Source organism: Panthera leo, chromosome B1, assembly GCF_018350215.1.
Source record: "Panthera leo isolate Ple1 chromosome B1, P.leo_Ple1_pat1.1, whole genome shotgun sequence".
NCBI lineage: Eukaryota > Metazoa > Chordata > Mammalia > Carnivora > Felidae > Panthera > Panthera leo.
In genome coordinates this window covers 38659817-38685251 of record NC_056682.1, presented here as the reverse complement: position 1 = coordinate 38685251, position 25435 = coordinate 38659817, and the positions used below count along the sequence as shown (strand labels likewise).

At 34.5% G+C, this 25435-nt stretch overlaps 1 protein-coding gene across 5 annotated transcripts in view; it reads left to right on the top strand.

The window, feature by feature from the left end:
* The window catches only part of PSD3 (pleckstrin and Sec7 domain containing 3), a 727438-nt gene that overhangs the window by 389619 nt on the left and 312384 nt on the right, over positions 1-25435 (top strand). For all 5 annotated transcript variants that reach the window (XM_042934671.1, XM_042934669.1, XM_042934672.1 and 2 more), the window contains one exon: positions 18428-18517. In XM_042934671.1, the coding sequence (XP_042790605.1) occupies positions 18428-18517 (90 nt within the window). The remainder of the gene's footprint in view (positions 1-18427; positions 18518-25435) is intronic.

Below are 25435 nucleotides of genomic sequence, written 5' to 3'. Positions count from 1 at the left end.
ATTATAAGAGAGTATATTTGAAAATGTCAGTACAGTCATTTGGGAGAATAGTCTTGAATTTATCTGGGAATATGAACCTCTAGTCTTCGGTTTTTCATCTTTCTGCTTAATATTTCCTCTATTACAGATAGTTCATTCATTGGCCCAAAATTCAAGATTTGGGCCTGCCTGGTACTTTGAGTTTTCAAATAGAATTCTTACTTTTTATGGATTTTCCATTCTGCATGTTAAATTTTAGGTTTGATTAAAGGTGTCTCTGGATTTTAAGGCTAAAGATTCTGATGTTCATATTCACTGAACATCTCAGATTTGATTGGAAATTTTGCATTGATTTCAAGAGACAATTTTTGTGACTCTCAGTGCGTGAGGCTTTTCACACCTCCATGCTCTATTCATTTAATGGGAAGGAATTCAGAATATAAAAAGGTGCTATGAAATTACTGCCTTGGCATGTAACTGACCAGCATTTGTTCCAGAGCAAGCCTACTTTTTTCCAAAGGTATGAATATATTTAGGAAGAAAATAGAACCATGGCAATGTGTGAGTTTCTCTGTGATAGATGTGAATGGTTGAGATACACAGTCAGTGATTATAGTTAGCTTTGTTCACTGGACAATATTTGAATAATAGTATTTCAAAATAATTGACACAGTTTGGTATAATAAAAAGGAAAAATCCAGGTATTATATGAAGGAGTGTTTCTTGATGAACAAAGACTTCATTTTACTTTTACTCCATGATGAAAATGGTATAAAAACTCAGTGTTTAAATGTATATGATAGGCACAAAATGGACTGATGAGACCCTTTGCTTTTCTGCCTAAGCTTTACCTAGGAATTACCAGTGAGTAAGAAGACAATAAGTAGCAGTTATAAATAACCTCAACTAATCAAATATTCAGTAAGTTGTTGGGCATCTTTGACAAATAGAAAGCCATGTATCTTATTATTTTCTTGCATTAGACAAATTGAGGCACCGGGTATAAGGTGATTGATTGTACTAATGCTTCCTTACTGTGGAGAACCCAAAATATATGAATTGTTTTTGTTGGTTTGAATTTACTTATTCATTTTTCCCCTAATTGCTATTTTCCTAATTTTTATTTCAAATTTGTGAGTGTAAAGGTATCTTTACACTAATGTAGAAATGGTGTGGTCACTGTGAAAGTATACAAAAAGCAATGCTAAATAAGCAAGTAAATAAAGTAAGTCTGAATTTAGAATGAAGTATGATTTTATAAACCAAAATAATGCCAGGGACTTTACCATTGTTTTTAAGTGTTATAAAACATGACAATTGTCAATTAAATGGTGAAAGTTTTATTTATAACTTATAATAGAAATTCATGGTGTCCTAAAGAAACTTTTTACCTAATGATCATTAAACATATTTGCTCATGAATCTTTTTTCAAAAGAATTTTGAAAAAAAATACCCTTCTTTCCTTTTAAAGGTGCCCTCTAAATTTTTTTATTACAAGTTTAAGTAGCTAAAACATAAAAAGAATTTTTGATGTGGTTATTAACTATTGGCATTAAAATATTCTTTCATTAGCATCTAAAGGTCTTATTGAGGGGAAAGTACTTCCAAATGACAGTAAGGACTTCTGAAAATCTGGTCCTCCAAAATTACAATGAGAATACTTGCAAAAAATGGTCACAATCACTGTATTCAGAACTGTAGAGATTAACAGAAAGCTTGCAACAATCTGAAGAGTATTTATTGAAGAAAACAAAAAACAGCTGAAGATCCATAAGAACAGTAAGATTTGTAGTGTTTTAACTTGCTCTATTACCATCTCCTCTCCCCAACTCCAGGTAATCTTGAAAACATATAGTCTCACAATCAGAGTAGCTGTGAAAACCAGAAGCCTAGCATTCACTGGAATGGGCAGTGGGGAACTCCCTCAAAAACCCCATTCCCAGGGAATTGTCATTATTCGATTTGTCTGGCAGCTCACTGGAAAATCCTCACTTGCAGAGCTTGTCTTTCTTTGATCTGACTGGCTCATTCAATAAAAAAAAAGTCTTTTCCCCAGAGCATTTGACAGTTCACAGTTGTTAAACAATACTGCTGCATTAGGTGCTAGTAACAATTGGGCAAACAAGAGGCTGACCAAAAAACTTAACAGGAAAAGCTGGGAAATAAGGCATACTGGTAAACTCTGATATATTCTTGGGAATCTATGTCCACCTTCCCAGAAAAAAAACCCGAAAAGACCCTAAGCTCATACTGCTGACAATCCTCGAGATTCTACATAAACAGAAAGTGAAGACTACAACAGATTTATAAACTGTCTCCTGGTGCATTGAAGGTATTCCTTAACATGCACACACAACCTCATGGCAAGACTGAGATACTTATTCGTTCAAGACATTTAAGGAAATCTCTGTCCAATAATAAGCTGATTACTGAGTTTACGGAGTAGAGACTTTCATGGGTCACATACAACAAAAATTAATTCAGGAAAAGCCACTAAACAAACAATACAGTAACAACAAACGGGGGGAGAAGGACAAATCTGATGTACAGAGTTACCACATTATTTACAATCTCTAGTTTTCAACAAATAATTATGAGACTTGCAAAGAAATAGAAAAGTATAGCCTCTATACAATCAAAGATAGCAATCAGAAACTGTCTCCAAGGAAAGCCAGACATTGGACTTAAAATATTAGAAAAATGGATTAAAAGCATTCAACTGTGTGCATTATAAAAGAGACACATTTTAGATTCAGAGACCATAGGTTGAAAGTTAAAAAATGAGAAAGGAAGTACCAAGTAAACAATAACTGGAAGAGAATTGGAGTTTCTGTGTTAATATCAACCAAATATACTTTAAGACCAGACGTACTAGAGACAAAGACATTTTATAATAATGAAAAGGTCAGTCCACCAAAAGGATACAACAGTTCTAAGTGTAGGCACCTAAAATACTGTCCCAAACTAACTGGATGAACAACTTACAAGTGGAAAGGAGATAATATGCCCAAAATCAGAGCACCAAAATATATAAAGCAAGTACTCACAGAACTAAAAGGAGCAATAAACAACAGTACAGTAATAGTTGGGGCCTTTAATACTCCACTCTCGCCAATAGATAGATGACCTAGACAATCAGTAAGGAAATGGTGATTTGAACAATACTGTCCACCAAATGTTCCTAGGAGACATATGCAGAATATTCCATTCAACAGCAGTAGAATACATATTCTTTTAGAGCACATGTGGGACATTTTCTAGGATAGATCATTGCTAGGCTGCAAAACAAGTCTCAAGAAATAGAAGATGATAAAAATTATATCAAGTGTCTTTTTTGACCACAAATTTCAGAAAATAAAAATAGAAATCAAAAACAGGAGAAAAGCTGGAAAATTGACAAATGGAAGTTAACAACCAGTGGATCAAAGAAGAAATAAAAAAGGAAATAAAAAAGTATCTTGAGACAATAAAAAAAATGGAAACACAACATACTAAAATTTATAGGATACAGCATAAACAGTTCTAAGAGAAAACTACAGCTATAAGCATATATGTCAAGAAAAAGAAAGATCTCAAATAACTTTATACCTCAAGGAACTAAAAGAAGAACAAACTAAGCCCAATGTTAGCAAAAGAAAGGTAATAATAGAGATAAGAGCAGAAATAAATGGGATAGAAAATAGGAAAATAGAAAAGATTAACAAAACCAAGAGTTGGTTCTATGACATGATAGACAAAATTGACAAACCTTTAGGTAGAATAATGAAAAAAAAGAGAAGACTAAAATAAAATTACAAATGAAAGAGGAGACATTACAACAGATACCTCAGAAATACAAAGAATCATAAACTATTATAAACAATCATACTCCAACATATTAGACAACCTAAAATAAATCGATCTATTTCATACAGCCCGCCAAGACTGAATCATGAAACAGAAAACCTGAACAGATCAATAATGAGAAAGGAGATTAATTCAGTATCAAAAACCTCCTGAAAAAGATAAGCCCAGCACCAAATGGTTTCACTGGTGAATTCAAGCATTTAAAAAAGGATTAACGCCAGTCCTTGTCAAACTCTTCCAAAAAATTCAAGAATAGGAGGGAACATTTCCAAACTCATTTACAAGAACAGCATTACCCTGATACAAAAGCCAGATAAGAACACTGTATGAAAAGAAATTTACAGGCTACTGATGAATATAGATGCAAAAATTCTCAAAATACTAGTAAACTAGATTTAAGAGCACATTAAAGGAACACACACTGTGATCAATAGGGATTCATCTCTAGGAGGCAAAGATGTTTTGACATCTACAATTCAATAAATATGATGCATCACATTAATAGAATGAAAGATAAAAATTGTATAGTCATCTTAATAGACCCAGAAAAAGCATTTAACAAAACTTAATACCCTTTCCTGATAACAATTCTCAATACATTGATTATCGATGTATGCCTAAACAAAGGCCATATCACTGCTAACATCATACTCCATGGTGAAATGTTGGAAGTTTTGCCTTTAAGATCAAGACAAGGGTTTTCATTCTCACTACTCCTATTCAACTTAGTAATGCAAATCCTAGCCAGAGCAATCAACCCATCAAGGAAAATAAAATAATCCAGATTGAAAAGAAAGAAAGACATGAAATCATTTGCAAACGACATGACCTTAAGTGTAGAAAACCATAAAGACTTCACACACACACAAATGTTAGAACTAATAAAGGAATTAAGTAAAATTCAAGATAAAAAGTCAATATACAAAAACCAGTTGTGTTTCTATATACTAATGAGAGAATATCTGAAAAAGAAAAAAATAATCCCAGTCACCATAGCACCAAAAACAATCAAATACTTAGGAATAAATTTAACCAAGGAGGTGAAAGATCTATCTGTACACTGAAGGCTAGATGACATTGTTTAAAGAAATTGAAGACACAAATGGAACAATGTCCCATGTTCATGATTGGACTAATTAATATTGTTAAAATGTCCAACCTGCCCAAAGCCATCTATAGATTCAATGCAATTCCTTATCAAAATCTCAGTGGCAATTTTTACAGAAAAGGAAAAACAACCCTAAAATTTGTATGGAACCACAAAAACCCCACATAGCCAAAGCAAACTCAAGAAAAAGGAACATAGCCAGATGCAATCACATTTCTCGATTTCCAACTATACTACAAAGTTACAGTAATTAAAACAGTATGGTACTGTCATTAAAATAAACACACAGACCAATGGAACAGAATTGAGAGCCCAGAAATGAACTCACACATATTCAATCAACTAATACTTGACGAGGGAGCCAAGAATACTCTATGGGGAAAAGATAGTCTCTTCAATAAATGGTGTTGGGAAAACTAGTTATCCGCATGCCAAAGAATGAAACTGGATCCCTATCTTAAACAACTCACAAAATTAACTCAAGAATGGATTAAAGACTTATATATACAAGGCCTGAAACCATAAAATCCTCTAAGAGAACAGCAGGAAAGAAGCTCTTTGACATTGGTTTTGGAGATAATTATTTTAATCTGACACCAAAGCAAAAGCAATAAAAGCAAAATAAGCAAGACTATATTGAACTAAAAAGTTGCACAGCAAAGGAAACCATGAACAAAATGAAAAGACAGCCTATAAAATGAGATGAAATATTTGTAAATGATATATCTGATAAGGGATTAATATCCAAAATATATATGAAACTCCTACAACTCAATAGCAAGAAGAAAATTGAAATTGAGAAAGGAACTGAAGTTTTCAAATAAGATCTATACAAATGGTCAACAGGTACATGAAAAGTTGGTCACCATCACTAATCATAAGGGAAGTGCAAATCAAAACTACAATGAAATATTACCTCACACCTGTTATAATGGCTATTATCAAAAAAACAAGAGTTAACAAGTGCTGGTGAGGATTTGTAGGAAAGAGAATCCTTGTACAATGTTGGTAGGAATATAAATTTGTGCCTTTTATTTTGTATGTATTTTATTGAAGATTCTAATCAGAGTAATAAGGCAAGAAAAAAAAGTATCAAGATTAGAAAGGAATAAGTAAAAGATCAGAAGACCTGATCTTGTATATAGAAAATTGTATATCTACCAAAAAATAAACACTATTAGAATCTCAAAAACAAGTTCAGTAAACACTGCAAAATAAAAGTTGAATATATAAAGATCAACTATATATATTATATATCAGTAATGAATAACATGGAAATGAAATTAATTTTATATATGGTAACATCAGAAATACTAAGATACTTATGAATAGAATTAACAAAATAAGATAATACATTAATGGTGAAAAATACAAAACATTGTTCAAAGAAATCAAATGGAAAGTTATCCCATGGTCATGGTTTGGAACACTTAATGTTAAAGTGGCATACTCTCCAAAATGATCTTAAGAGTCATTACAATGTCAAAATCCCACTTGGCCTTTTTTTTGGGGGGGGGAGCAGAAATTGATAAATGAATCCTGAAATTCGTGTAGAAATGCACAAAAAAAAGAGAAATAACTTGGAAGATGATACAAAGCTTACTACAGAACAAGACAAAGAAGACACAAATAAGTTGAAAGCCTTTCCATGTTCATGGATTGGAAAACAATATTGTTAAGATCACTCAAGGTGATCTGTAGATTCAATGCAGTTTGTATGAAAATCCCAATGAAATATTTTCAGAAATAGAAATAAAATAAGGCTAATATTCATATGAATTCTCAAGATCAGAGAGGAAATAAATGAAATAGAGACTAAAAGGACAGTAGAAAAAAATCAGTGAAAATGAGAGCTGGTTCTTTGAAAATATAAACAAAATCAATAAACTCTTAAGCTAGATTAAACAAGAAAAAAAGATAGAGGACTCAAATAAAATAAGAAATGAAAGAGAAGTTACAAGTGATACCACAGAAATGACAAGTGACTACTATGAAAAATTATATGCCAACAAGATGGACAACCTAGAAGAAATGAACAAATTCCTAGAAACATACAATCTCCCAACACTGAATATGAAAAAATAGAAATTTTGAATAGACTTTTACCAGTAAGGAGATTAAACAATAATCAGAAACCTCCCAACAAATGAAAGTTCAGGATCAGATGGCTTCATTGTCAAATTCTGTCAAACATGCAAATAATATTTAATATTCTTCTCAAATTCTTCCAAAAAACTGGAGAGGAGGGAGCCTTTTCCAACACATTTCACAAAGCTAGCATTATCCTGATAAAAAACCCAGACAGGACACCACACAAAAAGGAAAATTATAGGCTACTACATGGATGAACATAGAAGCTAAAATCCTCAACAAAATATTAGTAAACCAAATTCAATAATATGTTAAAAGAATGATACACCATGATCAAGTGTCACTTATTTTAGGAATGCAAGGACAGTTCAACAGCTGCAAATCTGTGATATATCACATTAACAAAATGTAAGATAAAAATCACGATCATCTCAATACACACAGAAAAAGCATTTGATAAAATTCAGTAGTCATTTATGAGACAAACTCAACAAAATGGGTATAGAGGGAACATACCTAGACTTAATAAAGGCCATATATGACAATCCCAGAACTAGTATCATACTCAACAGCAAAGAACTGAAAGCTTTTCCTCTAAGAACAGGAATAAGACAGTTTTGTCCACTTCTGTCACTTTTATTCAACATAGTACTGGAAATCCTAGCTATAGCAGTTAGACAAGAAAAAGAAAAGGCATCCAAATCAGAAAGAAGTAGAACTATGTTCACTTGCTACTACATATTGAAAACCCTGAAGACGCCACCAAAAACCTGATCAGTTGGAACTGATAAATTTATTCAATAAAGTTGCAGGACACAATATCAATATACAGAAATCCATGGCATTTCTCTATGCTAATAATAAAACATCAGAAAGATGAATTAAGAAAACGATCCCATTTACAACTGCATCACAAAAAATAATATATCCAGGAATGAATTTAACCACAGAGGTGAGAGACTTGTACTCTGAAAACTGTAAGACACCAATGAAATAAATTGAGGATGACACAAATAAATGGAAAGATATTCCATGCTCATGGATTAGAAGAATTACCATTGTTAAAATGTCCATGCTACCCAAAATAATCTACAGATTTAATTCAGTACTAATCAAAATTCCGATGGCATTCTTCACAGAAGTACAACAAGTAATTGTAAAATTTGTATGGAACTGCAAAAGATTCTGAATGGCCAAAATGAGCTTGAGAAAGAACAAAGCTGGAGGTATCGTGCTACCTGACTTCAAACTATAATACAAAGCTACAGTAATCAAAATATGTCATTGGTATGAAAATAGACACACAGATCAGTGAAACAAAATTCAGAGCCCTAAAATAAATCCACACTTATATGGATAATTAAACCACAACACAGGAACCAAGAACATACAATGGAGAAAGGGGTAGTCTCTTCAATAAATAGTGCTGGGAAAGCTGTACAGCTGTATGCAAGGGAATGAAACCAGAACTACTGTCTTACACCGTATACAAAAATTAACTCAAAATGGGTTAAAGACTTGAATATAAGACCTGAAACCATAAAATTCCTAGTGGGAAACTCCTGGGCATCAGTCCTCGTGATGTCTTTTTGGATGTGACTTCGAAGACAAGAGAAACAAAAGCAAAAATAAATAAATAAATAAATAAATAAATAAATAAATAAATAAATAAATAAAGGGACTCTTCGATACTAAAAAGCTTGTGCACAGCAAAGGAAAATCATCATCAAAACAAAAAGGCAACCTATTGAATGTGGGAGATATTTGCAAACCGTATATCCAATAAGGGGTTAATATCCAAAATATATAAAAACTCATGCAGCTCAACAACAACAACAAAAAACAAATAACCTGATTCAAAAATGGATAGATGATCTGAATAGACATTTATCTAGAGAAGACATACACATGGCCAAAAGGCACATGCGAAGATGCTTAGCATCATAATTATTAAGGAAATGCAAATCAGAACCACAGTGAGGTATCACCTCACACCTGTTACAATAGCTATTATCAAAAAGACAAGAAATAAGTGTCAGGTGGGATGTGGGGAAAGGGAACCTTTGTACACTGTTGGGATTGTAAAATGGTATACCCACTATGGAAAACATTATGGAGATTCCTCAAGAAATTAATAATAGAATTACCATAAGACCCAGCTATTCTACTTCTGTAAATTTTTTTGAAGAATATGAAAACACTAATTCAAAAAGATGTATTCATCCCTATGTTTGTTGCAGCATTATATATAGTCGCCCAGATATGGAAATAGGCTAGGGGTCCATCAATAGACAAATATAAAAACGATACATAGTGTTACTGATCTTAGCGCGGAAACTCACAGTTTTTCCCCATTGAGGATGATATTAGTGGTGGGTCTTTCATATATGGCTTTTATGATCTTGAGGTATGGTCCTTCTGTTCCTACTATTTTGAGGGTTTTTACCAAGAAAGGATGCTGTATTTTGTCAAATGCTTTTGCTGCATCTATTTAGAGTATCATGTGGTTCTTGTCCTTTCTTTTTTTGGTGTGATGTATCACATTGATTGTTTTGTGGATATTGAACTAGCCCTGCATCCTGGGTATAAATCTCACCTGGTCGTGGTGAATAATTCTTTTAATGTATTGTTGGATCCAGTTGGCTAGTATCTTGTTGAGTACTTTTGCATCCATGTTCATGAGGGAAATTGGTCCGTAGTTCTCCTTTTTAGTGGGATCTTTGTCTGGTTTTGGAATCAAGGTAATGCCGGCTTCATAGAATGAGTTTGGAAGTTTTCCATCCATATTTATTGGAACAGTTTAGAAAGAATAGGTGTTAACTCTTCTTTAAATGTTTGGTAGAACCCCCTGGAAAGCCATCCTGCCCTGTCCTCTTGTTTATTGGGAGATTTTTGATTATTGATTCAATTTCTTTACTGGTTATGGGTCTGTTCAAATTTTCTATTTATTCTTGTTTCAGTTTTGGTAGTTTATATGTTTCTAGAAATTGGTCCATTTCTTCCACATTGCCCAATTTATTGGCATATAATTGCCCATAATATTCTCTTATTATTGTTTATATTTCTGCAGTGTTGGTTGTGATTTCTCCTCTTTCATTCTTGAGTTTATTTATTTGGGTCTACTCTCACCACTGTTGTTCAGCATAGAATTGGAAGTCCTAGCCTCAGCAGTCAGACAACATGAATAAAAGGTACCCAGATCAGCAAGGAGAAAGTCAAATTTTCACTCTTCACAGATGACATGATACTCTATATGGAAAACCCAAAAGATTACACCAAAAAACTGCTAGAATTGATACATGAATTCAGCAAAGTCCCAGGATATAAAATCAATGAACAGAAATCAGTTGCATTTCTATACACCAATAATGAAGCAACAGAAAGAGAAATCAAGGAATCAATTCCGTTTACAATTGCACAAAAAACCATAAAGTACCTAGGAATAAACATAACCAAAGAGGTGAAGAATGTATACACTGAAAACTATAGAAAGCTTATGAAAGAAATTGAAGAAGACACAAAAAAATGGAAAAATGTTCCATGCTCCTGGATTGGAAGAACAAACATTGTTAAAATGTCAATACTACCCAAAGCAGTCTACATATTCAATGCAATCCCTATCAAAGTAACACCAGCATTCTTCGCAGAGCTAGAACAAACAATCCTAAAATTTGTATGGAACCAGAAAAGATCCCACATAGCCAAAGCAATCTTGAAAAAGAATACCGAAGCTGGAGGCATCACAATCCCAGACTTCAAACTGTATTACAAAGCTGTAATTATCAAGACAGTATGGTACTGGCACAAAAACAGACATCAGATCAACGGAACAGAATAGAGAACCCAGAAATGGACCCAGAAATGTATGGCCAACTAATCTTTGACAAAGCAGGAAAGAATATCCAATGGAATAAAGATGGTGATGGGACAACTGGACAGCGACATGCAGAAAAATGAACCTGCACCACTTTCTTACACTATACACAAAAATAAACTCAAAATGGATTAAAGACCTAAACATAAGACAGGAAGCCATCAGAATCCTCGAGGAGAAAGCAAGCAAAAGCCTCTTTGAACTCAGCCGCATCAACTTCTTAGCACATCTTCAGAGGCAAGGGAAACAAAATAAAAAATGAACTGTTGGGACTTATCAAGATAAAAAGCTTCTGAACAGCAAAGGAAACAATCAACAAAACTAAAAAGCAACCAACAGTATCGGAGAAGATATTTGCAAATGACATATCAGATAAAGGGTCCAAAATTTATAATTAACTTATCAAACTCAACACCCAAAAAACAAATAATCCAGTGAAGAAATGGTCAGTAGATATGAATAGACACTTTTCCAAAGAAGACATCCAGGTGGCTAACAGACACATGAAAAAATGCCAACATCACTCATCATCAGGGAAATAGAAATCAAAACCACAATGAGATACCACCTCACACCAGTCAGAATGGCTAAAATTAACAACTCAGGCAAAAACAGATGTTGGTGAGGATGTGGAAAAAGAGGGTCGCTTTTGCACTGGTGGTGGGAATACAAACTGGTGCAGCCACTCTGGAAAACAGTATGGAGGTTCCTCAAAATGTTAAAAATAGAATTACCCTATAACCCAGCAATTGCACTACTAGGTATATATCCAAGGGGTAGAGATGTATTTCGAAGGGGCACATGCACCCCAATGTTTATAGCAGCACTATCAACAATAGCCAAAGTATGGAAAGAGCCCAAATGTCCATCGACAGATGAATGGATAAAGAATAGGTGGTACATATATACAATGGAGTATACTCAGTAATCAAAAAGGATGAAATCTTGCCATTTGCACCAACATGGATGGAACTAGAGGGTATTATGCTAAGTGAGATAAGTCATTCAGAGAAAGACATATCATATGACTTCACTCATATGTCGAATTTAAGATACAAAACAGGTGAACATAATGGAAGGGAAGCAAAAATAATATAAAAACAGAGAGGGGGACAAAACATAAGAGACTCTTAAATACAGAGAACAAACTGAGGGTTGCTAGAGGGGCTGTGGGTGGGGGGATGGGCTAAATGGGTAAGGGGTATTAAGGAAAACACTTGCTAGAATGAGCACTGGGTGTTATACATAGGGGATGAATCACTGGAATCTACTCCTGAAATCATTATTGCACTATATGCTAACTAACTTGGATGTAAATTAAAAATAAATGAATAAATAAATAAATAAGAATATATAGTATATTCAGTGGAATATTAGTCATAAAAAGAATGAAATCTTGCCATTTGTGACATTATTGGACTTTGAGAATATTACCCTAAGTGAAATAAGTCATATGGAAAAAGACAAATACTGTGTGATTTCCCTCATATATGGAAACTAAAAAAATAAATGAACAAACCAAAGAAAACAAACTCATAGGTACAGAAAACACAGTAGTGGTTACCAGAATTTAAGAGGGTTAGGGGGTGGGTGAAATGGGTAAAGGGGGTCAGCTGTATGGTGATAGATGGTAATTGGACTTGTGGTGTGATCATGTGGTAGTGTTTGCAGATGTCAAGTTATACACCTGTACACTTGAAACACATATCTATGTATGTGTGTGTGTGTGTGTGTGTGTATACACACACACATACATATATGCATTTGGCATGTATATACATACATGCATACATATATATAAAAAAATACTCTATGATTCCCTTTATGTGAGCCATCTAAAGCAGTCAAATTCATAGAAACAAAAAGAAAGTAGAATGATTGTTACTATAGGCTCAGGGGGTGGGAAAGAAGGGTTGTTTTGTTTTACTTTTTTTAACGTTTATTTATTTCTGAGAGAGAGAGAGAGAGACAGAGCATAAATGGGGAGGGTCAGAGAGAGAGGGAGACACAATCTGAAACAGGCTCCAGGCTCTGAGCTTTCAGCACAGAGCCCTATGCGGGGCTCAAACTCATGGACCACGAGATCATGACCTGAGCCGAAGTCGGATGCCAAACCGACTGAGCCACCCAGGTGCCCCCAGCGGGGTTGTTTTTTAATGGGTATAGAGTTTAAGATTTGCTATATGCAATAGTTTTCGAAATCTGTTTTATAGCCATGTGAATATACTTAACACTGCTGAATTTTACACTTAAGTATGGTTATGATGGTAAATTTTTTGCTATGTGATTTTTAGCCACAATAAAGTGCAATGACAAAAATAACTTACTACAAAGCTATAAGAATCAAGAGCGTATTATACTGGCATCCAGTCATACATCCAGATTACAGTAGAATTGAGAATTCATAAGAAAACCCTTATTTTTTTCATGTCTTTAGTTTTAATGTTTCATTTCTTTTTTTTTTCAATATATGAAATTTATTGTCAAATTGGTTTCCATACAACACCCAGTGCTCATCCCAAAAGGTGCCCTCCTCAATACCCATCACCCACCCTCCCCTCCCTCCTACCCCCCATCAACCCTCAGTTTGTTCTCAGTTTTTAAGAGTCTCTTATGCTTTGGCTCTCTCCCACTCTAACCTCTTTTTTTTTTTTTTTCCTTCCCCTCCCCCATGGGTTTCTGTTAAGTTTCTCAGGATCCACGTAAGAGTGAAAACATATGGTATCTGTCTTTCTCTGTATGGCTTATTTCACTTAGCATAACAACTCTCCAGCTTCATCCATGTTGCTACAAAGGGCCATATTTCATTCTTTCTCATTGCCATGTAGTACTCCATTGTGTATATAAACCACAATTTCTTTATCCATTCATCAGTTGATGGACATTTAGGCTCTTTCCATAATTTGGCTATTGTTGAGAGTGCTGCTATAAACATTGGGGTACAAGTGCCCCTATGCATCAGTACTCCTATATCCCTTGGGTAAATTCTTAGCAGTGCTATTGCTGGGTCATAGGGTAGGTCTATTTTTAATTTTCTGAGGAACCTCCACACTGCTTTCCAGAGCGGCTGCACCAATTTGCATTCCCACCAACAGTGCAAGAGGGTTCCCGTTTCTCCACATCCTCTCCAGCATCTATAGTCTCCTGATTTGTTCATTTTGGCCACTCTGACTGGCGTGAGGTGATATCTGAGTGTGGTTTTGATTTGTATTTCCCTGATGAGGAGCGACGTTGAGCATCTTTTCATGTGCCTGTTGGCCATCCGGATGTCTTCTTTAGAGAAGTGTCTATTCATGTTTTCTGCCCATTTCTTCACTGGGTTATTTGTTTTTCGGGTGTGGAGTTTTGGTGAGCTCTTTATAGATTTTGGATACTAGCCCTTTGTCTGATATGTCATTTGCAAATATCTTTTCCCATTCTGTTGGTTGCCTTTTAGTTTTGTTGGTTGTTTCCTTTTCTATGCAGAAGCTTTTAATCTTCATAAGGTCCCAGTAATTCATTTTTGCTTTTAATTCCCTTGCCTTTGGGGATGTGTCAAGTAAGAGATTGCTACAGCTGAGGTCAGAGAGATCTTTTCCTGCTTTCTCCTCTAGGGTTTTGATGGTTTCCTGTCTCACATTCAGGTCCTTTATCCATTTTGAGTTTATTTTTGTGAATGGTGTGAGAAAGTGGTCTAGTTTCAACCTTCTGCATATTGCTGTCCAGTTCTCCCAGCACCATTTGTTAAAGAGACTCTTTTTTCCATTGGATGTTGTTTCCTGCTTTGTCAAAGATGAGTTGGCCATACGTTTGTGGGTCTAGTTCTGGGGTTTCTATTCTATTCCATTGGTCAATGTGTCTGTTTTTGTGCCAGTACCATGCTGTCTTGATGATTACAGCTTTGTAGTAGAGGCTAAAGTCTGGGATTGTGATGCCTCCTGCTTTGGTCTTCTTCTTCAAAATTACTTTGGCTATTCGAAGAAAACCCTTATTTTTATGGTCAGTTGATTTTCAACAAGGATGCCAAGATCTAAAGGTATAAAAATTTTGGAAAACATAGAGTAAATATTTCTGACCTTGGATTACGTAATAATTTGTTACATTCGACAATAAAAACACAAGTAGTAAAAGAAAAAAAAACTCTGATAAATTGGGTTTCATATAGATCAAAACTTTTTGTGCTTTAGACAACACCATCAAGAAAAGACAACCTACCGAATGGGAGAAAATATTTGCGAAGTATATATCTGATAAGGAGTTTTATATCCAGAATATATAAATAACTCCTACAACTCAACAATAAAGACAGATGACTCAATAACAAAAGGGCAAAGGATTTGAGTAGGGATTTATTCAAAGAATATATACAAATGATCAATATGTGGATGAAAGATGCTGAACATCATTAGTCATTAGGGAATTACAAATCAGAACCACAAGATTGCAATTCATATCTGCTAGAAATGGCTAAAATAAAATGGACAGATAAATGTTGGTAAGGATGTAGAGAAATTGGAACTCACACTTCTAGTGGGGATGTAAACTGGTGTGGCCTGTTTGGAAAAAAAATTCTGATAGTTCTTCAAATGATTAAATGCAGAGTTACCATATGACATAGCAGTCCCACTCCTGAATTAAATACATAGGAGGAATGAAAATATATGTCTATGCAAAAACCTTACACAAATATTTACAGTAACATTGTTGATAATAACCAAAATGTGGAAACAGTCCAAATAGCCATCACCTTATAAATGGGTACACAAAATTTGGTATATTCATACAATGGAATGTTATTTGCCAATAAAAATAAATATTGATTCATGCTAAAATATGGACATACCTTGAAAACAATATGGTAGATGAAAGAAGCCAGTCAAAAAAAGGCCACACTTTATATGATTCCACTTATGTGAAGTGCTCTTGCATAGGCAAATCCATACAAATAAAAAGATAATTAGTGGTTGCCAGGAGATGAGTATTGGGGATGGGAGGAGAGATAGGAGTACTGACTGCTAATGGATATGATTATCTTTTAGGGTGATAAAAGTATTCTGAATTTAGATAATGGTGATGGCTGTACAACTCTATATGTGTATTATGAATCACTGAATTGTATAATTCAAAAGGATGAATATTATGTGAATATCATTTCAGTAAAGCTAGTATTTTAAGAAAGCTTCAGTGAGCTGACACTCCTCCTTCATCATATTAAAAAATTAACTCTCTTTATTTTACTTTTTCTCCTAGTAGTCATAATTGTTTACTTTTCCATAGTTTTTTTTTTTTTTTTTTTTTTTTTTGTATGTGTGTGTTAATAGGTTTTTATACTTGGGAGAGTTTTATTGATTATTGTTTGATATGTATTTTTAACAAAAACTGTATAAACTGAAATGAAAGTTTCATATCTATTTTGATACCTTTGATGACTATAATACTACAAGTATTTAAATATAAATTGTTCTTCAAGAAATTTTTGTTATTAATACAAAATTAATAAAAATGATGTTACAAGTATTTGAATTCACATCATATATTAAAGAACATTTTGGTTTTTAACTAATGATTAAATTATGCCCTCTTTTGGTTTGGTTAAAAGCAAAGAATTGGAAACTGTCTGACTTGGAAAAGACATTATTCATTCATTTTCTCAAATCCTCAGAACATAATCAAAAACACCATGTCAAGTCATATCAACATTACTATTAAATATACTTGTTACTTTTTACCTTGTTCTGATATCTTTGATAAAGACTGGGAAGGTTGAGTTATTGTGTTTTTCAATATAGTGTTGTGAAACTATTTTTTATTAAAGTTTCTGTGCTTTAAATAAGTTTTAATCAAAACTTAGGGCTAGAGATTTAACTTACTTAAATTATGGAAATATCTACCAAATTCACTGGCAAAACCATTTCTCATTGTTAAAACATTCACTCAGTCTTTCATATGCATTCTGACTATGCCCTCTTTGCTAGTGGAAGAGGCAAGGTTTTTAACAAAAGTTATTTAGCACTTTCACTAAAATTAATTAGATAGGATGGGTTGGACTATTTGTTTCGTGTCTTAAAGTAGAAGAGCAGTTGTGAGACAGGAAGTGGGAAGTGATTACTTTTAAGATACACAGGTGTATATGTTCCCAGGCATATATGTACTTTTGAAGTTAAAGTGTTGTGTACATAAGCTCTTAAACGTATCCTTGGCTTTGTATTCCTTTTAAAATCTTTATTTCCTGGAATATTTTTCCTCAACTTGAAGGCTAATGTTCTACCCCACTCTTAGTCTTTCATGAAAAATAACCTCGTGGAACATACATTTTATTTGTATGCATATTGTGTACAAGGATATTGATAAGCTGGTACACTTCCTGTTCACTTGGACCACATTTTGGCAAAGACCACACTTTGCCTGTGCCTGTTGTGGATAGATTTCTCTTGGTGTCCAGATTGAACCTCTGAATCCTTCACGACTGGTGGCTCTTACTAGTTGACTAGAGCTGGCATAAGAGACACTTCTCTTTCATACCACCTTTATTAGTTTCCTCACTCTGACATATTTGTATCTTCTCTTTTTTTGTAGTTTAGATTTCCTAATTACATTTTACTTTTTTTCATTTTGTTTATTAATGTGATTTTTTTGTTATTGAGCTTATCCTTCAATCAGTTTGGAAATGTGTTTGGAAATAATTTTCCACGAGTCTCTTGCATTTCTGTACATTTTGTGAACAGAAGCTTTGATTGCCTTTGTTCTGGTCTACTTTTACACATTTTTTTCTATAGTGAGCAGCTTTGGAATATATAATGACTAGAGAGCAATGCATAAGTTTGTTTATAGCCTTGGATGATATGAGTTGGTTCGTTCCTTTAGAGCAAAAGTGATAGGCTTATTGCCCATTACAGTTATTCAGATTCCCACATCTCAGTGCTCCTTTCCTGTATCACAACCCACCACGTGTGCATATCAACTGTCCCCGCTCAGGTTCTCTGAGAATTGGGACTCTGGAAACTGGAGCAAGAAAATGCTGTCATTTTGGTTACTCCTGTTGCTGTAATAAATGCCTGTGCCTCTGACTCAGGACACTTATTACTTCATCTGGTAATGTGAGATAGTGATAGACTAGTTTGTTAGAGTGAAAGTGGCTAAAATCTCAGATCCTTCACAGTTCTTGACAATATGTAGGAAATACAAATAAGCAAATAAATAGCTACCAGAGTTCAGCTCAGAAATGTCATTTTATCCATGTTTTTCATTAAAAACTAACATATATATCATATGTATAAATGTAGCATAAATTTCTCGGATTTTTTCTTAGGTTAAAGTAAAGGTTTGGCATAATTCTGCTATTTATATTTAATGACTGTTTTGAAAGCATAATAAGCCATCTGTTTCTCATATGCATATAAGTTTGTATTATACGTATGTATGGATATATACACATATATGAGGGGTGTGTATTCATGGTTTGAAAAACCAAATCAGTCTTGCTTTGCTTAATCATATTTTTAAGAATTCCATGTGTGTCATGATGATGTATTATTTGCCTCTATTCCAGAATATTGGAAAGAAGATGACCTGCCAAGAGTTCATTGCAAACCTCCAAGGGGTAAATGAAGGTGGTGATTTCTCCAAGGATCTATTGAAAGTAAGTATTGAAATATTGGTTTTTAAAATATGCTTATATGTATCTTTCTGCTTGTTTTTAAATATAAAATAGATAGGCTAAGGACCACTTAAGTATTTGGTTTTTGCTTTTGGTTTTGGTGATATTTCTGTTGGGCCTCATCTTTGATGTGTCAGACTGCAAGTACCCTTTAATGAATTAATGCTAAAAGTTCACATTGTAATCAATAATACTGAGATAATAAGTAGATTTGGAATAATTGGTGATTCATAGTGGGAAGTTTTTGATTCATTTGCAAGTGTACTGTCAGAACTTGAGAAAGATCACAAAGGTATATTCACTATGGAAAAGAAAAAAAAACATTTACATGGTATAATGGAAGCAGTTCTGACTGTATTCAGTCCCTAGTTACAGAGCCACTTAGGTTGTCTATGGAAATGTAAGTAATTGCAGAATACCTGAATTATTTCTACTTGGCTTTATTATTGGTAACAATCAGCATGCTTTTCCCTATCAGATTTTCAAGGAGACAACAAAATCAGCTTTGGAATTCATAACATTCTATAGCAGTATAGATGAGATATGCATTTGATTAAATACAAAATAGTGATTGATAATAGATGTGAATATTTTAGAAGTTCAGGATAAGATGTGTATGTTCACAGGTTTCTATTTGATTCTAGCGTTCTTTTCTAGAACTTTGTACATATGTAGGCTTTGAATTTGCTAAGGAAACACATGTGAATCATGGTATGATCTTTCTCTCTCAAAAATAAACAATAAAAACAAAGAAATGAGAATTGACAGGAAAAATTTTCACAGTGAACCTTTTAGATTTTATTCGTAGGCTTATGGTAACATGCATGACTGTGGATGAATTATTGGGCAGATTTAGAGCATGTGTGATGGAGCTATCTGAAACCAAATGTAGTTAACATACAGTCCAGTGGCTGCCGTTCACCTTGGATAAACATATGTTCTTTGATTTACTTTGCCAAGAATTTGCTGGATGACTTGTTATAGTTGGGACTATATTGAGATCCTATTTATAAACCTCAGGGGAGAAAACATGTATTATACTCTTTTTTATTTACTGTAGGAAGATGACAGTGAAATAACACCGAAAATGACGGTGGCATTTAGCATGGAAATTGCCAGGTAAAATACTGATTCCCTTTGATAGCAAACCTCAGCCACTCACCCTCCTAAGATGAGGGTTTTCCCTTTCAGTAAGAATCTGGATTTTACTGCAGATTTCAATCAAGAAAAGGTTTTCTTCAAACCATTTTTGTTTCATTTCTCTTTTTGATGTGGCTCTCCTTTTTTCCTTCCCTGCCCTCCTTCTTCTTCCCCCTCCTCCTTTCCCTCCCTTACTGCCTCTGTTTCAATTTATATATGTCTTTTCCTTTCTCTTTTGTTTTTCTTTTTGTCTCTCTTCTTTCTTCTCTCTCGTCTCGCTCTCTCAGACTCTCTCCCTCACTGTCTTTGTCAGTGGCTATCTCATGATTCTCTTGAGAGATAAATTAGTAGGTGTAATTCAAGTTAATATTTGAACTTTCGTGGAAAGTGATTATACACATGCCATACAGACAGATAACATACCTATATACAGATAAACAGAAAACACTTGGTATCATCTTACAAGGTTTTGAGTAACCTAACTCCCTTACACCCTCTCTCCAACTTAAAAATTACAGGCATATACAACATTCAGTTTAATTTATTAGGTAACATGAATAGAGTTAAATGGATTGAACTGAGGTTTTCATTGATACATAGTGATATTATTACTTTTAGATTTCTTTGGATCAAAAGTAGCATTTGTTATTTATTTTTATTTATTAATTTAGAGGGAGAGTGAGAAATAGTGTGAGCATGGAAGGGGGCAGAGAGAGGGAGAGAAAGAATCCCAAGCAGGCTCCTTGCTGTCAGCACAGATCCTGATGCAGGGCTTGGTCTCACAAACCTGAGCCAAAATCAAGAGTTGTATGCTTTAACCTACTGAACCACCCAGGCACCCCAGGATCGAGAGTAACAATTTAATTTATGTCTCTTCAGATTTCTTTGGACCAGTAGTAACATTCCAACTATGGTTAGATAGTAGGGAATATTTATTGAAGGCCTACTATGCGTTCAGTGGGGGTTGTGGATTTGGAGAACTAGCTAGAACTAAATGGACTCCCGTCCTCACAAACTACTGAGAAAGATGGATGGTTCTTTTTCCCTTAAATGAATAGTTATTCCATATTAAAATTAAAATATAAACTGTGCTTGTTCTCGACAGAAAGTTATCAAAGAAGATAAACTGATAAACCTTAATGTATTTATTTTTAAAAATTTTTAACATTCATTTTAGAGAGACAGAGCGCCAGCAGGGGTGGGGCAGAAAGGGAGAGGGAGACACAGAATCTGAAGCAGGTTCCAGGTTCTGAGCTGTCAGCAGAGAGCCTGACCAAGGCTCGAACTCACAAGCCGTGAGATCATGACTTGAGCTGAAGTCAGATGTTTAGCCGACTGAGCCACCCAGACACCACAGCCTTGAATGTATTTAAATGTATGAAAAATGAGAAATTTATTTCAAGGCTTTAATTCAGAGACTTAAATTAATATTTTGCTTTAATTTTGCCTTGGACTACGTTAAAGGCATAGATGATACATTGAGCTCTTTTTCACAGTTTACAATTCCACAGCAGTTTCCTTTTTCACTCAAATGACCTAAACAGATAAATGAATGCTTTGTGCAAATAAGAATGATTCCCTTGCAAGTTGCTTTGAGTATAAATTCTAGATACCTATAGTATAAAGTAGAATAATTTGGATACCAAAAGACAACCAGTGATAAAATATTTAATTTCTTTGAAGTTGAAGTCTGGCTGGGAGGATGTGATATTTGAGATAGGCCTTTGAAATATAGGTACAATTATACTAGTAGACTTATTTTGGTTTTTAGTTAGATTATCATTCTGTTTCACCTTCCACCCCCTTTCTCACCCATATAAACATTAATGTTCTCTGTGGTAAGTACCTCTCCTTATTATTTCACCAAATCAAGACAACACTTCATTTAACAAAATCTGCCAAGCCATCTGTCATGTTTCACGGCTGCCCATCCCAACACTTGGATGTGGTTTGTGCTTAAGCATCCTTAGGACGATGTAGAAAAGAAGGGAAAATGGATATTCTGCTTTTAGTTCTGGCAGAATAAGGCATTCCTAAGATTTTATAATAAGTAATAAAACCTTTAAGTACATGAATAGAGAGGGATGAGAATGTAGAATGTGGGCCAGCTCTGGATTGGAGGCTGAACTTTCTGAGAGACATTATCACGTGGTGACTATGATTATGGACTTGGGAGCTATACTGACTGGGTTCTAATCCCAGCTCCTGCTGAGGGATTATAAGTAAATTCACTGAAACTTAGTCCCTTGATTTCCTCTTCTGTGAAATGGGAGATTTTATTAGTACCCATCTCATCAGTTGTTTTAATAATTGAATGAGTTACTATATAAAGCCTTTAGAGTCCTAACATGTAATAAATGCTATATATGATAGCTATGATATATTTTTATTTAAAATATTATTTTATTTTTTACCAGCTTGAAGTAGACTTGGAAGGGCCTACATCCCTTTCTTCCAGGGTTTGGATCTAAGGTATTTTTACAACTACTAGGGCTAATTAAGATTAGCTTTAATGCACAAGACCTCTATTGCCCATCCTTTTTTAGCCTAGGCATACACATTCTTTTGCTGTTTCAAAGGGACTGTCTGTGAACTTGACTTTGAGCATTTGCTCCTTTTGTGGTAAGATAATTTTAACTGTCATTTATGGCTTCCTTTCTTTCCAAAGACTTGTTGGTTCCACTTTTGCACTGTTGGTGGGATTGCAGACTGGTGTAGCCACTCTGGAGAACAGAGTATGGAGGTTACTCAAAAACTTAAAAAACAGAACTACCCTACAATCCAGCAATTGTACTACTAGGTATTTACCCAAAGGTTACAAAAATACTGATTCAAAGGGGCACATGCACTCTGATGTTTATAGCAGCATTATCAGTAATAGCCAAACTATGGAGAGAGCCCAAATGTCCATTGCTTGATGAATGAATAAAGAAAATATGGTATATATATATATACAATGGACTATCACTCAGCCATCAAAAAGAAAAAATGAAATCTTGCCATTTGCAATGATGTGGATGGAGCTAGAGAGTATTATGCTAAGCAAAATAAGTCAGTCAGAAAAAGACAAATACCATATGATTTCACTCATATGAGGAATTTAAGAAACAAAACAGATGAACGTATGGGAAGGGGGGGAAAAAGAAAAAAAAAGTGAGAGGGAAACAAACCAGACTTTTAAGGATAGAGAACAAACTGAGCGTTGATATAGGGTGTTGGGGGGGGAGGGCCTAAATGGGTGATAGACTTTAAGGAGGGGACTTGTTGTGATGAGCACTAAGTGTTATATGTAACTGATGAATCATGAATTCTGCTCCTGAAACCAATGTTGCACTGTATGTTAACTACCTAGAATTTAAATAAAAAATTTAAAAAAAAAAAGACTTGTTGGTTCTGAAGAATCAAAATTTTCCACAAGAAACATTTGTTCCATAAAGTCTGTGTTAACATTGTGGAGACACTTGAAAATGAACCTTGGTTAATCCTGTATTTTCCTTGCCTTTTTACCTTGTTAACAACAGGTTATTTCTCTTGCCACGCTTTTATATCTTATATTTGGCTTGGGTCTTTGAAGCTACAAGGGTGGTGGTCCCGTACCTTCTTAGGACTGTTTGGAGAAAACATAAGAGAGCAGGTGGGCATCTAGCAACCTTTCTTTTTTCCCGCAGAGTTTTAGACACTTCAAATAATTCCCATCTCCATTAATATCCCAGGATTATTTGGGGATCTTTAAAGAGAACAAGAACTAATTTGCTTCCTCAAAGGTTCTTCCAGATTCCAGGACCAGTTTAAGTTTGGTCTTAAACTGTTCTGTAAGTTTTATTTCATCTGAGTTTCCTGTGAATCTCTATTCTTGGCTATAACAGAAAAGCCACATTTTTATCTTCAATCTATTCTGCTTTCCATTTCTAATCCTGTGATAATCCTTCATTTCTCATTATATATGGGGGAAACACAAGAACTTTGGGTGATAGCCACAAGTTATTTAAATATTTAGAAGGAAAGTAGCCATTTCAAAATACATTTACATGAAAGTGGGGACGAAGTAAAAAGAAATGAGGCAGAAGAAGGAGCCAGTGAAAAGCGTCATAGTGGAAGGTCAGTTATTGGGTGCATGATTGCATTTTGGGTAGATCCAGACTGAAGATTTCCACAATGAAACATGAAACCCTAGTTGTTTTCTGTCTCAGCTTTCTTATTGCCACGTACCATTTGATACTCAGATAAAGTTCTTTATATTTTTATCATTGTCGTAGTTAAGTCTTTAATTTTCTTTTTTTCTTGAGCAGCAAATGAATTCAGTAGGTGCCAATGGGAATTAGGGGAAAAAAATAGCTAGGGGCACCTGGGTGGCTCAGTCGATGAAGCATCCAATTCTTGATTTCGGTTCAGGTTATGATCTCACAGCTTGTGTGAGATTGAACCCTGCGTCTGATAGTGTGGAGCCTGCTTAGGATTCTCTCTTGCCCTCTCTCTCTGCCACTCCCCTGCTCTCAGGCTCTCCCTCTCTCTCAAAACAAATAAACTTTTTTTTTTTTAATTTTTTTTTAACGTTTATTTATTTATTTTTTTTGAGACAGAGAGAGACAGAGCATGAACGGGGGAGGGTCAGAGAGAGGGAGACACAGAATCTGAAACAGGCTCCAGGCTCCGAGCTGTCAGCACAGAGCCCGACGCGGGGCTCGAACTCACAGACCGTGAGATCATGACCTGAGCCGAAGTTGGCTGCCTAACCGACTGAGCCACCCAGGCGCCCCACAAATAAACTTTTTTTTAAAGAAAAAAACTAGCTAAAAAATTTTCTTTAAGAATTTTTATATCATCTTAATGATGGAGAGGGTAGAATCAACAAGACACCCAAGTCTCTCAACATGATTCTAATATAAGTAAAACACAAAACTGAATACAATTTGTAGAGTGTTTTGAAACATACCTCCTTTGCCTCCTTTTAAGTCTGCTTACATACACAAATAGCTTAATAATAGCTCCAGTTACAAGGCATTGTCACTGGAAATCATTAAAAAGCAAGGTAAATAAATCTTTCTTGGGCAAGTCAATAACACACTATCCTTTCAGGCTATTGCTTGTGATTAGATGTTTGAGTTTAGAGTATTCTTCAGAAATTTAATTTTTCGGGTGGAAATTTTTGCACCTATCTCCTTTCTTGGGAATTTATTAACCTTGAAATTAACTTTCAATCTTTTAAGGGAAGACCAAAAGTTTTCATTCTCTCAGGTGTGTAGTTAACGTGCAGTGTGCACGTGTGTGTGTAAAGATTGTGGGGGTAGGGGGGAATGCCAGTTAAATTGATAGAATGTAAATCAGTATACCTAGCTTAGTGGAATTCATGTGCTTCATTTCATTAATGGAATGGTAAATAACATAATGAATTAAATTATTACATATTGTATTGGTCAGAATCCCAATAAAAGTTGTTGTTCAGATGTGTTTGTTTTCCCTTAGCTTTCACAAAAGACAGAATTTAGGTGAGGTTCTTTTAAAAGAAGTTTCTGAGGATATACAGGTTACCTATGTCCAATCCTTAATTTATGTAGTTGGCTGAAAGTATTATGTTTTGTTCTAAATGTCGTTTTCTTATTTGGTATTCTTAGGGAAGAATAATTTGTGACAATGATGGAGAAATTAGCCAGGAGGGTTGCGTTTAAACAGAGGTTTAAAGGTTAGCAAAAAAAAGGTTTGCGAAGAAAAATACATCATGTTTTATTTTCAAGTTTTTATTTAAATTCCAGTTAACATACA